Source organism: Poecilia latipinna, unplaced genomic scaffold, assembly GCF_001443285.1.
Source record: "Poecilia latipinna isolate Pla-1442-1.1 unplaced genomic scaffold, P_latipinna-1.0 Scaffold2368, whole genome shotgun sequence".
NCBI lineage: Eukaryota > Metazoa > Chordata > Actinopteri > Cyprinodontiformes > Poeciliidae > Poecilia > Poecilia latipinna.
Window position 1 is genome coordinate 28915 of NW_015114984.1, and position 12984 is coordinate 41898.

Here is a 12984-nt window from a genome sequence, read left to right on the forward strand (position 1 = left end):
TCACAAGAGATTCAGACTGAATCACAAAAAATATATTTTGGGTTTGTTTATCTTCTATTTTCTCATTTATTCCCAGGCAATGTTAAAGTTTACAACTTCAGAGAGTCAACCCCACAGTCATTCAAACCTTCTCTGTTAGAAGACTGTCCCACTAAATTCGGACTGTCCGCAGGTAAGCTGCATCTGCTACACTGTCCGATTTTTGACTTTTTTTGTTTTGTTTGTTTTCCTAATTTATTTAATGTACAGGACATCCAGAATATTTTTACACAGCTGTTTTTCTTTTCTTTTGCATATTTATTAAAATTAGCAAACCAAGAAATCATATTTACATAAACGCTTACAACCTTCATTTCCACTGATCCTCCTTAAGATGTTTTTTATAAAATAAGTGGAGACGATCTGTGGAAAATTCAGTTGACTAGATTTAATTTGAAAGACAAAGTTGACATCAGGTCAGAGGTCAAACTCCAAGCAATCAAAGGACCTTTCTGTAGACCACAGAGACAGGATTGTCCTGCAGCAGGAACTGAAAAGAATACAGGAAAATCTCTGTTAGAGCATCAAAATGAAAGTCATTCCCTAATAAAAGGCACATGATAGTCTAGAGTTTACCAAAATTCATTTGAAGGACTCTCAGTCCACAAGAAACGAAATTCTCTGGCCTGATGAGACAAAGATTGAACTCTTTGATGTGGATGCCAGGCGTCACTGCGTGAATGTGCTGCAATGGCCACACCAGAGTCAAGGCCTGAATCTCATTAAACATCTCTGGAGAGACCTGAAAATGGCTGCACAGATGTCTCCGTCCAACCTGATGGAGCAGGAGATGGACTGCGAAGATGAATGAACCAAACGGCCCGAACATGCGCGTTCAAAGCTTGTGGCATCATATTCAAAAAGGGACTGCTGCCAAAGATGACTCAGCAAAGTTTTTACGTAAATGTGATTTCTTGGTTTTCTGTTTACAACTTTGCAAAATACTCAAAAATGTTTCCATATTGTCTTAATTGGGTATTTGTGTGTTGAATTTTGAGGAAAGCAATTAATTTTAATACGATTTGGAATAAGTCTTGCACGTACGCAAGTCAAGTTTATTTATATAGCAAATGGTCGATTTGCTATATAAGCAGGTAAATATGTTATATAAACAGATATATATGTTGTTCCTGAGTAATATCAAAAGCTTTTTGAGGAAGGAACAACTTACTAGGAGAGCTTTAGGTAAACAGGTGTGATTTGATCCGTCTAATCCTTTATTCCAATTCTTTTATTATTATCTATCCCCCCTCAAAAAGAATGGCTCAAATAAATCATTAAAAACCCCAAATTAATATGACATTTATGTCAATGATGAATAAGAACCCTGATCAGAATTGCATGTCTACAATAAGAAACCTTAAATTAAACTCATTGCAACTGAAAAATGTTTCTTTTTTATGAATATTGTTTTGTGTAAAAGCTACAGTTCATTGTTTTGTTGTTTTTAGGTAAGATGTCTTCACATTTTAAGCTTCCAAAATATTATTTTTCCTCATTTTCCTCCTCAACGTTGCAGGTAGTCAGTGGATTGGCGTTCCCGGGGAGCTGCTGGGCTACGAAGCCCTGCACAGAGAGTACGGGAAGTTGTCCTGGTCCAAACTGTTTGAGCCAACCATTAAACTGGCCAGGGAAGGAATCCCCTTGCCACCATACCTGGCTCGCTTTATGACCCACAAGATAGTGAAGGCGTATGTGGAAACGTCATCTCTGTGGTAAAATTTCACACATGCATCTCAGAGAAAGAGGTTTTAAAAAGTTTCAAGAATTTATAATGACTAGTGCAGATGAAACGTACAGAAGTTACAGTAAAATTATGTGTTTCAGCAAAAGAAATGAACTCATTGGAAACTCTCTTTTAAATCTCCAATTCTTTTAAATCAAAAACAACTTGCATAACCACCAGTTAAAATTGACTGATTGTTGCTCTTTACCTCTTAACCTCTATTTTCACTTAAGCCTGACTGTGAAAAGGACTGATTTAGACAAAATATGCTGCACCTTTCCTCATAAACCCCACTCAAAAACGTTATATCTTATTGCAAAATATTTTTCATCGAAGCTAAACTTTGGTGACATGCTTTGCTTTCTGTTGATGATGAATTTCAGCTGTTTGGAGCAGTTACTCAATGGTGTTCTGACTCGGCACAATTTTTATGTAGCAGCAGTGCTAGGAAAGAGGCCAGCAAAAGTTTTGGATTATAGTCGTCCAAAGTTTCCATGACGTTGCTCTAAGGTTATGAAGGCTGCGTCCAGAGGAGGGTTTGTTCAGACTGATGGGAAAAGGTGGGCTCAGGAGTCAGTCGCTTAGTGATTCACTCCTCTGTGCAACAAGAGATGCTTTCATCTCAGAAGCAAGGGGAGGCTTTTGTGAGGAAAGTTTTTGCCCGTTTCACACTTTTGTCTCATTTATGTGTTTCTAATCATCATGCAGAAGTAATCTGAGTAAATATCTAGTGTTCTTTCAGCCATTTATCCCTCTTTTTATGTTAATTTTTTTGTCATTACTCAGACTCCTAATTGGAGATTATTCATTTCAATGTTGTATTAGACTAAATGCAGGTCTGATGCTAAATAGCGACATTAGGTACATAGCATATAAAACCAATTCTCCAGTGTAAATTTGTAGAATCTTGTATTGATTACTCAAGCAGAACTTAGGCTTCTGAATAAGTATTGCCTTTTTAGGCTGAATACCAAAAAGCACATTGCTATGTAGTTACATATACATTTATCCTCTAATTTGAAGTCTAAAATTGTGCATTATTTCTCCCTTAATATTTATGCATTCACTATTCACAATCTAACTTAATCATTTAACTGGTAGTCTTAATTTTAGGCTTTACTGCTAAATCTTTGGAGTAAAATGACCTGAGAGAAAAGCCTTACATTTAAACACGTGATTGAAAAGCTGAAATGTGCTGAACCTTCATCACATCCAAGTATTACGTTTAGGGTCCCTGACGGCAGAAATTGTGGCTCATAAACTTGCATTTCTGATGTATTTTTCTGGAATGAATGAGACAAGCATGAGCTGACCTGGAATATCTCCAATAAAGATGTGCTGGGAGGAAAGCAGTAAGAGGCTTTTGCACAAAAGAACCAAAGTCAAGAATTTGTGGTTGCAAGAAATGTTAATTCTGCTCCTAGAAAAGTAAAAAACAATCATTGTGAACTGAAAAAGCAAAATGCAAAAAAAAAAAAAGAAAAAAAATCACAGATGAGATATATTACCAGACTCAAAGGATAACAGCATCAAAACCTCAGAGCGCAGCTGATGAAGGTTCATATTTCTTTCGTCTGGAGAGCATTGTGATGTATTTTTTCATTTCACTGCTTCATCACAGTACTCTGGATTGAGCATGCTGGTTTTCAGAGTTTCTCTGTGTGCTCTTTTCCTCTCACTTTCCTACAAAATGTATGAATTAGGTAATGGTAGCTGTAAGTTAGGGATAGGTGTTCTTTTTTCTTTCTTTAATTGAAAAACTTTCCAGGGTTTACCTCACCTCTTCACAAAGCCGGTGCAGGGCATGGCTCTTTGTGAATTTAAGCAAAACAAAACAATTTAAACATCAAGTCAGGTCACTTTTTGTCGGGATGTATTGTGTAACAACTATTTTCAGCTTTTATCTACTTTCGTTTTGTTCAGCGAAGTCTTTTGCAACAAGAACAAAACGATCCTGAGAATGGGCGACACCCTGCAGTTTTCTAAACTTGCAGAAACCTTGGAAATCGTTGCAAAGGAAGGAGCAAAGAAAGCCTTTTACACTGGCAGGATTGGACTTGACTTAATCCAAGACATTAAAGACGCAGGTTGGTGCAAGATTGGCCTGGGCAAAGTGAGGCTGTGTCATTTAATAATGCAAATAAAATAGAAGCACATAGACTTTACAGAAATGTGTTTTTTGTCCTTAGATGGAACATTAACAATGGACGATCTGAAGTCTTACAGGGTGCGGGTTGACAGTCCATGGACAGTTTCTCTGGGAAATCATAAGATGCACATCGCTCCGCCGCCTTCCGGGGGGCCGCTTCTAGCTTTCATTCTCAGAATCATGAAAGGTTTCACGTCTTTTGTTGTAACTCAGATGGGATTCTTTGAATGCGTTCATTTGGAGAATTAAAAGCCTGAACTCTTGCTCCCAAAGGGTTCTCGTTAACGCCAGACTCTCTGGTTGGTGAAAAGAAGATTCAGATGTACCATCGTTACATAGAGGCAGCTAAATTTGCTAACGGACAAAAGAGGAACATTCGAGATCCTGTCTACAGTAGCAGCAAGGTTGGTACACTGGGATTATTTCTTCTGATAGTATTTCATATAAAAATGAGTTTTTGACTCTTTATTCAGTTAATTACTCATTCTGAAAAAAAAATGGGGACAAAAATCAGACATGTTTACAGAAATTACTGAAAACATAAAATAATACAGAAAATTGTCAGGATTAAATTGTAGATGGACAATATATATTCAATTAATTGTAATATATGTCCCATTCGGTCTCTTTGGTCAAATTAAAAGTATCTTTTGAAAATAAAAAAACAGCCTTTAAGGAAATATTAAACATACTTTTCATTAAGCCCAAATTTCTGTGTCTAAAATTACATATTCTTATTGTTCTGATGTAATTATATTAACTTTAAATGTCATGTTTTCATTAACTATGAGCTAATAAAGGCTTTTAAACATTCATGTAAGTGTAATTAGTATACATAAAGTGTTTAACTTATAAAGATCCTGAAATAAATGGACTTTTAAATATATTCTAACTTATTGAGCGGGTCTTTTAGATTGGAAACTAAAAGCCAGACTGAAGATGGATTTATATTTTATATGGATTTATATAAACAAAATAAAATATATTTCACACACTATTAACCCTTTTAAAAGTTCAAAACAATGAATTGAACAGTAAAAATAAAATAAGGACAAAAGTGTTAATTTTTTTATGTTGCTCTTTCAGATTGCTGATCACTTAATTGATCCTTTGTTCGCTGATCGCATAGCGAGGCTGATATCCTCGAATAGCACACATGATAACTCCTATTATCTCAACCACAAGCCTTCGCCTGATAACTTTGGAACGACTCACGTTTCTGTCATTGATGCGGACGGACTCGCAGTCTCGGCCACCAGCACCATAAACCAGCTGTGAGCACAAAAATAATTTATATTTTCAAAATCTACACGAAGTGACGTCACAGTCCTAATCGCGCTGTGCGGTTCTGCAGGTTTGGAGGAGCCGTCTACTCTCCACGAACGGGGATCATCCTCAACAACGAGCTTGCCGACTTTTGTGGGAGAGTCGATTCAATAAGGAGAGGTAAAGAAACAAAACTGACCACAGAGTTAAGGACAAATCCGTCCGATGTTCACTGATCCTGAGTCGTCATCCGTCTCATGCAGGTGAACAGCCGCCGTCCTCGATGACTCCTCTTATACTGGAGAAAGAATCTGGAGGGATCCTTGTGATGGGAGGGTCAGGAGGAAGTCTGATCACCACATCAGTGGCCTTGGTAAATCACTGCTTGCTGTGTTGGTTTGTTTTTGGGCTTTTATATGATTAAATAAGTGTCTTTTTTCCTAACAGTCTCTAATAAACCGCCTCTGGCTGGGGATGAGCTTAAAAGACTCTATTGCTGCTCCTATAATCTTCGTCAATTCAAAGAACGATGTGAATTTTGAACCAGGATTCGATCAGGTGACGTATTTTCATCATGACTGTGAATTTCTGTTTCACATTGATTTCCACACTTAACATCCCTGTTCAATGAGTGGAAAAAACGTACATTTATGTGTTATTGATGGAGCATCACTTCTCCATCCAGAGGAGCAGCCGTATTTAGCTTGGCAGGGCACAAAGTTAGGAGAGCATCAGCTGCAGCAAAAAGTCCTATCTGGAGTTTCACCAACTCTCCAAAACAGAGATTAGATGTCATTTAATCTCCTTTGTCAAACTGTCACAAAGGTAAACATGCAGTTTGTTAAACTCTACTGGGACTTTATCTGGAAATGTCAGATTTGAGAAGGATTAAACTTTTGAATTAGAGGATGAAAAACAGAGGGTGATCTGTGATGCTGTGGGCCGGTTTCTCCTGTAGAGTGTGGCCTCATTAATGTCTGGAAATGTAGGTTTGTAATTAAACATATGGTGGCCTCTGCCAAAAAAAAAAGGAAAAAAAGAAAGCGTGTAGCTGTCCAAAATATAACAAAATCAGCACAGAAATGGTTCACGGCAACATCATCTTTTTTCTGTAACTATCTGAACTTCTACACTTAAAGCACGTGGAAACTTTGTGATGTAAACTGAAGATAAGAGAGCATAAAAACAAGCTTGATATCATGCAAAGAGGGACGGAAGATCCAACTTTGTGAGTGATAGTTATTACAAAAAGTGTCTTGTAATAACAGCAGAAATGCTAATAAGCGTTGCACCGCTGATTCTGTACAAAACAGGACATTTTTTGAATTTGAAAAACGTTTCAGTATTAGATGATACTATAATATAAATTCAGTTTATTAAAAGACTAAATGTCTTTACCAGTGTGCCGATATGTGTGTAAAGAGCTGTAGATAATTGACTTTCCTATGATTCATATGGAGATTTTCATATTGTATTTGTCGCACTTTTGTCTCATTTAATTTTAACTCTGCTGTGTGTCGTTGTAGTCCGTCATAAAAGGCCTTACGCATCTTGGACACAAACCTGGGAACTGGTCGTTCTTTTTAAATGTGGTCAACGCCTTGGAGAAGGAGGACGGCTGCATAGCGGCAGTGTCGGACAGCAGGAAGCTGGGAATGTCAGCTGGATACTGATCATGAGGATCAGGCGTAACCGTCCACAAACCTATTTTCTTGGACTAACTGAGCCTTTAGGATTCATACCGGTGAATGTGGTGCAGCTCTGAAAAACAGAATGTGAATGATGCTGTCTTTTTATATTTTGTTTGCCTTTTAGGAAGAAATATGAATGCTCAAAAGTTGAGATCATTTAATCCACCTTGAGAGATAAAAAGCTGGTAACGAACTCCACCTTTTGATTTTAAAAAGTGACTGAATGTAGGCACACATCTGTAAAGTATTAGTCCAATGCTATATAAAAGTAAAGAAAATGAATCACGACCATGAACATATTTTAGATGAAGACAGATACAGATTATAAATGAATACTGTATATCCATCCAACACATTCTTCTTTTTGTTTGTTTGTTTTTACATATATGTTGCCTTGTGCGGCTACAGAACTGTGCAGAAGTTTTAAACCTATCCAATATAAGCAAATAAGAAGCAAAGATTTGACACAGAATGATGTTTAATTGATGCACTTTGGGAGAGAGATTACATTGGGTTCATGCCTCACTGGTATTTTCTCAGATTCAAATAGGACTGGGTCTCTGTTTCAGGTTGCCTTTAGGCCTAAAGTGCCTAAAGAAACCAGTTTCAGTTTGTTTTATTTTGTCTGTCACATGAGACAAAACTTGCTCAGTGTACAAGTTTTGCAAAACAGTACCAGCAACCCAAAAGAAAAAGCACAAACTAGTCTGAAAATGATTGTAGGAAGCAGCTAAAGTCCGAAGAAATAAACTGAACAATCTTCACAACGTCTTGAATCAAAAACAATTTTCCTCCTGGTGGTTTGAGACTTTTGCACAGTGCTGCACTAGTGTTTAGAAACAGTAATGTTGAGATGCATTTTCTAAAGAGCACTGCTACCCTTGTTCTCATGAAATGGGTATAAAAGTTTCTGAAAGACTGACTTTGCAGTCGACATTTATCACTTTGCACTGTTGACCCATATTTACTCTGTTACATGTAGCAACATAAATGTGTTTTTTTTTCTATCTGAACTAGTCGATTTGTTGGTCTTTGCTACGACATGTGAGCCAGTTAGCCTCTTAAAAAGACACTAAAACCTTTTACTGTGACTTTTAGCATCTTACTGTATCTGAGAGCCTTATGTTTCCAATGTTTTAGATTCAATATGCTGTAAAAGAAACTGTAAAAAAAAAACTACTTTTACTAAACCACTTTTTTACTTGTGTTTTGTTTGAAGTGTTTTTATAGACTTGTTCATGACTGTTCACTGTTTATTTTTGTTTTTTCACAATAAAAGCTTTCCCTTGATTCTTTTTTTATATATATATTTCCAGAAGCAAAATAATTCAAGAGTTTTACACATTTCGGGCAAATCTTGGGTTCTCGATTACTCCAAGACGGGCAATTCTATAACTCTGTGATTTTTACACATTTGAAGCTTTAATTCTTTTTACTCTGACTCTACGTTTTAACAAAAGTGAAAGGACAAATATTTTAGTCTTCAACACTTGAGGGACGATAAAGTTCAGTTTCCTTTTCTTAAAATGAAGTAGCCGTATTTACAAGTGAGCATTTTAAACTTTTTGGAGATTTGAGTGAATCTACTGGATTCTGCTTTAAACAACACTGGGGAATTATCAGCAATAATACCTCATGTTTCCCAATTTGGCTTTTTTGAGAGCAGAAGAGAGATTTAAAAAGAAAAAAAGTTGTAATGAGATACGTTCTCAGTAGAGGAACTTATGAATTAGTAATGATTTCTTAAGTGGATTCTGCTCGGCTCCCCTTCGAGGCGCTCAGTGTGAGTTATGAGAACATGCAAATTTCACTCTTTGTGAAGTGTCTCTGTCTTTGTTGAATGACAAATGAGTTAATTTCGATAAGCTTTGGCTTTTACAGCTTTAGTGTCATAACACCAACTTCTTTCTGTCAGGCGTAAAAACAAACAATAGCTTTAAAATCCACAGACGATTTTCACGTTAACTGCAGGAAGTTAAATGCTCCGCTGATGACTCTGTATACTTTTACCCTCGTAGCCATTTTGATGAAGCGAATTATTCCAACAACAGCCGTTTTATGCTTTTGTACGTACTTCTTTGCACGTGTGTCGCTATTTTAATCTGCCTGGATGTAGTCCAAAGCAATGACTCAAGTTTAAATCACATACTTGGAGACTGCAGCTTTTTTTATTTTTCTTTTTTCCCTATGCCTGCAGGGTTGATAATTTGACCTATTATAGTTGCACAACTCTGTTCATTATAACTACAGTATGTGGATGTTGAACTGCGCCTAATTGGCCCTTCAAGGAAACTTTCAGTGTGCTTTGACAAGGTCACTGATGAATTCTACGAAAAAGAAAAGAAATGGAGCACGATGAAGCTGTGGGACTTGGTTTCAGCATTTTGTTTCAACATCTTGTACCTGCAACTTGATTAACTCCTGAAAAAATAAACGGAGACGAAAATAGAGTCAAACTTAGCCGTCGCTAATAGTTTTTCTCTTTGTGTGTAGAGTATCGGCACAGATTTCTAGACACACATAACATCTACAGTGTTCCAGCAGCTTAAGGGATGAAAAAAAACATTATAAACTCACTGAACCAAATCTTTCAGGGTGATATTTTTCAACTGCAATTAAAGATTGATTTATTTTAAGGCGTATTGCATTTATTTATTGGGGGGATTACTGCAGTGAAGTTCAGGTGGTGCCTCTCAGGGGGGAGGGATTTCTCATATGACGTCTGGGGAATTGATTTCTGAGAAAAGCTCCTGTTTTCTAAAAAAAAAAAAAAACTCAATGTATAACTACACATCTGATTTTACGGAGTTTTATTTATTACTACATAGATGTTCTCCTTTCATAATTAAACCAATCATGTCTTCACATTTGTCACATTTGAGAGTAAGAAAGCCTTCCTGTTGGGAACAGTCAGCAGTTCTGTGCAGCTTTCGCTCTCTCTCTCCTGCTGCCTGTTTTCTGCTCTTGCTGGGGGCCTCATCATGGGGTCAGCCAAGAGATATATGAGCTCCAGCTAGTCCTGGGTCTGCCCCAAATCCTCCTCCCAGTGGAACGTGTCCAGATCAGCTCTGAGAAATGTTCATGGGAATGTCTCCACATGTCTCTGAACAGTTAGCTACAGAAACCAGAGCAGCACTCGCTCCTCATGTGAGCCGACCTTGATGGTTACAAACTAGAAAACGATCCAGGGCTATTAAAAGAAACACTTTTTTTTTTTTTTTAGTCAAAAGACAAACAAAAATTCTGAGAGTTTTGCTCTGGAGTCAAGAGAAAAAAAATATTCACATAAAATGATGTCAGTGCCCCCAAAACCTTTGCCACAGCAGCAGCATTGGACAAATAGCGACAGGTTGTTACTTTCACAGTCCCCAACTATTTAGCATTTCAATATTATATCAAAATGCAGTATTATGCATTTCCTCATAGTGTTTCCCTAATAGCATGATCAAGTTACCTTCAGTTGTTTTAAAAATGCCATATGTGTCACATATTGAAATTAGGCCTCTGTCTCTTTAAGAAGCTCCTACTTCTGTTATTTTTCTTAACATGTAGAAGATTCATAAATATAGTTGCGATATATGTGTATTTCTTTTTTATCATGCCTGTCATCATGAGATATTAACTTAAATATATTTTTTGTGACTTTAGTTTGCTCAGTTGTAGCCTTGTAAGAAGATTCAGCCTGATTTAAAGCAGAACTCACAATATATATATCACGTAAAATATGTTACTCCATTTAATTTGATAAGAAAATAAATATCCAACCACTCCATATAAAATTTGTTGATTTTTAGCAACAATGATTTATTCAAAAAACCACAATTCTAGGAAATAATTTCTTCTGATAAATAGATCAGTAACCAAAAATCCCTCAAAAATAATTATAGGTTAGATTTAAATCACTCAGTTTATGTCAGCAAAAAAAAAAAAACTCCTAATTTATTAAACGTCCAAAAATTCCCGTTCTTTTTTAATGAGAATAATGTCTGCAAAAGAGTCCCATATCCTCAAAGGACAAAACAAAGTCCTGGAAGTATTTCCCTGTTTTAATCCAAAATGAAAAATCCAAAACGTCAACCACACCCAAAGCCAGCATGATGCTGCCCAAAATCAGTTTTGAACAGTGGAAACTTCTAGTAACTTTTAACAATCACATAACAGCAACTGTTCTACAAAACAGTTTGATATATTTATTCTGTAATGTATTTATTCAGAAAAAAAACAAACATACTGATTATGTTACAACCTGGAGTTTGAACAGACGCCTTCAGACAAAAGATGCGCAGGATAAAAATGTGTTAAAAATAGTGTTATTATATTATATTATAATATGTTGAAGGTAATTCCCTGACAGCGAAACCTGAATACTTTTATCAACACCAATATTTTCATTATCAGCTGCAGTAGTTGTCATTGAATTATTGCTAAATAATTTCTCAGCTGTATCATTGTACCATTGGCATTAACAATGGGCAATAATGAGAACCATTCATCATTTCATCCCTTATGCAACAACTGCGCTCCTCCAGGTCTAATCCTGGTGAGCTAACAATCAAACTAATTGATACAGCTGACTGCCTGCCTCGATCAACAATCTATGTCTGAGAAACAGAGACAGTCCTGACAGTGAGAGCTGAGACAGTTAATGCCCACCAAAACAGCGTTTCATCCCACAGACGTAAACATTTTCTGACTGAGTTGTTTTAAAGTCAGCTAAAGCTTTCCATCTCCCTGAGGATGAATCACTCTTACCCAGCTCAAGGCTGCGTGACATTTTACGACAACTAGGTGAGCTCTCACTCGCAGCAACCTCCCAGAACCTCTAAAAGACGTACTGTCCCTTTAACGCACAAGAAAACATTTGGCCTGCATGTCTCTTATTTCTTTGACAGGAGGCCCATGAGAAGAAAATATTAACTTATGAACTGATATGCTACAGTGTTCTTGTAAAATAGCTTTGTGATCTCAAGAAGAAAACAAAAGTGATAGGAGCGCTTCCTAATACTCCCTAGTTCAGCCGATGAAAGACGTAGTTGTAAGAAGAAGCAGCAAATATAATGAGATGAGGTCACTGTAGGTCGCTGCACTCTGGGTGTTAGCAAATTATTGTGAGTGATTACATTATTTTGTCTCCTGGAAAGGCTTGTCCCTGAGGTGTTACAGTCTGAGCCCTTTGTTATTCCTTTTCTTACAATTCAACAACCAAAAGCGGCTCGATAGCAGCTCAGTGGTGCCAGTGATTTCAGAAAGAACAACACAAATAATAATTTTTAAATTACACTGGATTTAGAACAAAACTGTAAAACTACATTTAAAAAAAGGGGTTGATAATAAATTAAGTTGTCTATAAATAAAGAAGAGATTAGAATTAACAAAAGTGCTGTTTTGTAAAAAAAACAAACAAAAAAAAAAACAACAACAACAACGAACATAACTCAGTTTGTACAAAATCCGCTGAGTCACGATGGTCGTTTGGCTTCGCTGAGTTCCTCGTCTCTCGTCTCTAATGTTGTGTGAAAGATGTTAAAGTCCAAACAGCTACTGCAATGTCATAATCAGTGAAGGATTTATGGCCTCAGTACCCGGCAGCATACCCCCCTTTACGAGGATCCGACTTGGCGGACAGCTTGTTGTCGCGACGCAACACCGCCTGCACTACGGCTCCTGGTGACGTGAGGAACGCCGTCACATGGTTCTTCTTTGCCAAACCATCAATGATTTCCTGTGAGGTAAAACAAGAGGGAGCATGAAAATCTGAACATTTCCCGGTAGCTTCAGTGATAAAGCAGGCCTTTTGAAAGTAAATAAAACACATTTTTACTTCATTTGGTATTTTAAAGCAATTATTTAAACTCAAACCATTATTCTATTTTATACAAACCAATGATTTCATGAATTTTGAAAACAAGGATTGGGTGTAAACGTTTTAATTTATTTTGAAGCTAGACTTTGCAAATTTCTAATATATCTAGCTCTGGAAAAAGTTAAGAGACCACAGAAAAAATTATCAGTTTCTCTGATTTTGCTTTTTATAGGTATACAGTTGTGGTCAAAAGTGTACATACACTTGTAAAAAATCATAATGTTATGGCTGTCTTGAGTTTCCAATAAGT

General features: G+C 36.7%; 2 protein-coding genes across 2 annotated transcripts in view; one reads left to right on the plus strand and one right to left on the minus strand.

Annotated features, from left to right (window-relative positions):
• Positions 1–8029, plus strand: part of ggt5b (gamma-glutamyltransferase 5b) — a 14646-nt gene extending 6617 nt beyond the window's left edge. Inside the window, exons 3-12 of the mRNA XM_015019071.1 lie at positions 77–172; positions 1559–1754; positions 3689–3852; positions 3955–4101; positions 4188–4318; positions 5001–5188; positions 5269–5360; positions 5444–5553; positions 5628–5738; positions 6707–8029. Coding sequence (XP_014874557.1) covers positions 77–172; positions 1559–1754; positions 3689–3852; positions 3955–4101; positions 4188–4318; positions 5001–5188; positions 5269–5360; positions 5444–5553; positions 5628–5738; positions 6707–6853 — 1382 coding nt within the window. The 3' untranslated portion in view covers positions 6854–8029. The remainder of the gene's footprint in view (positions 1–76; positions 173–1558; positions 1755–3688; positions 3853–3954; positions 4102–4187; positions 4319–5000; positions 5189–5268; positions 5361–5443; positions 5554–5627; positions 5739–6706) is intronic.
• A 4036-nt stretch (positions 8030–12065) lies between these two features.
• Positions 12066–12984, minus strand: part of LOC106937524 (gamma-glutamyltranspeptidase 1-like) — a 14883-nt gene continuing 13964 nt past the window's right edge. The window contains exon 13 of the mRNA XM_015019070.1: positions 12066–12593. Coding sequence (XP_014874556.1) covers positions 12447–12593 — 147 coding nt within the window. The 3' untranslated portion in view covers positions 12066–12446. The remainder of the gene's footprint in view (positions 12594–12984) is intronic.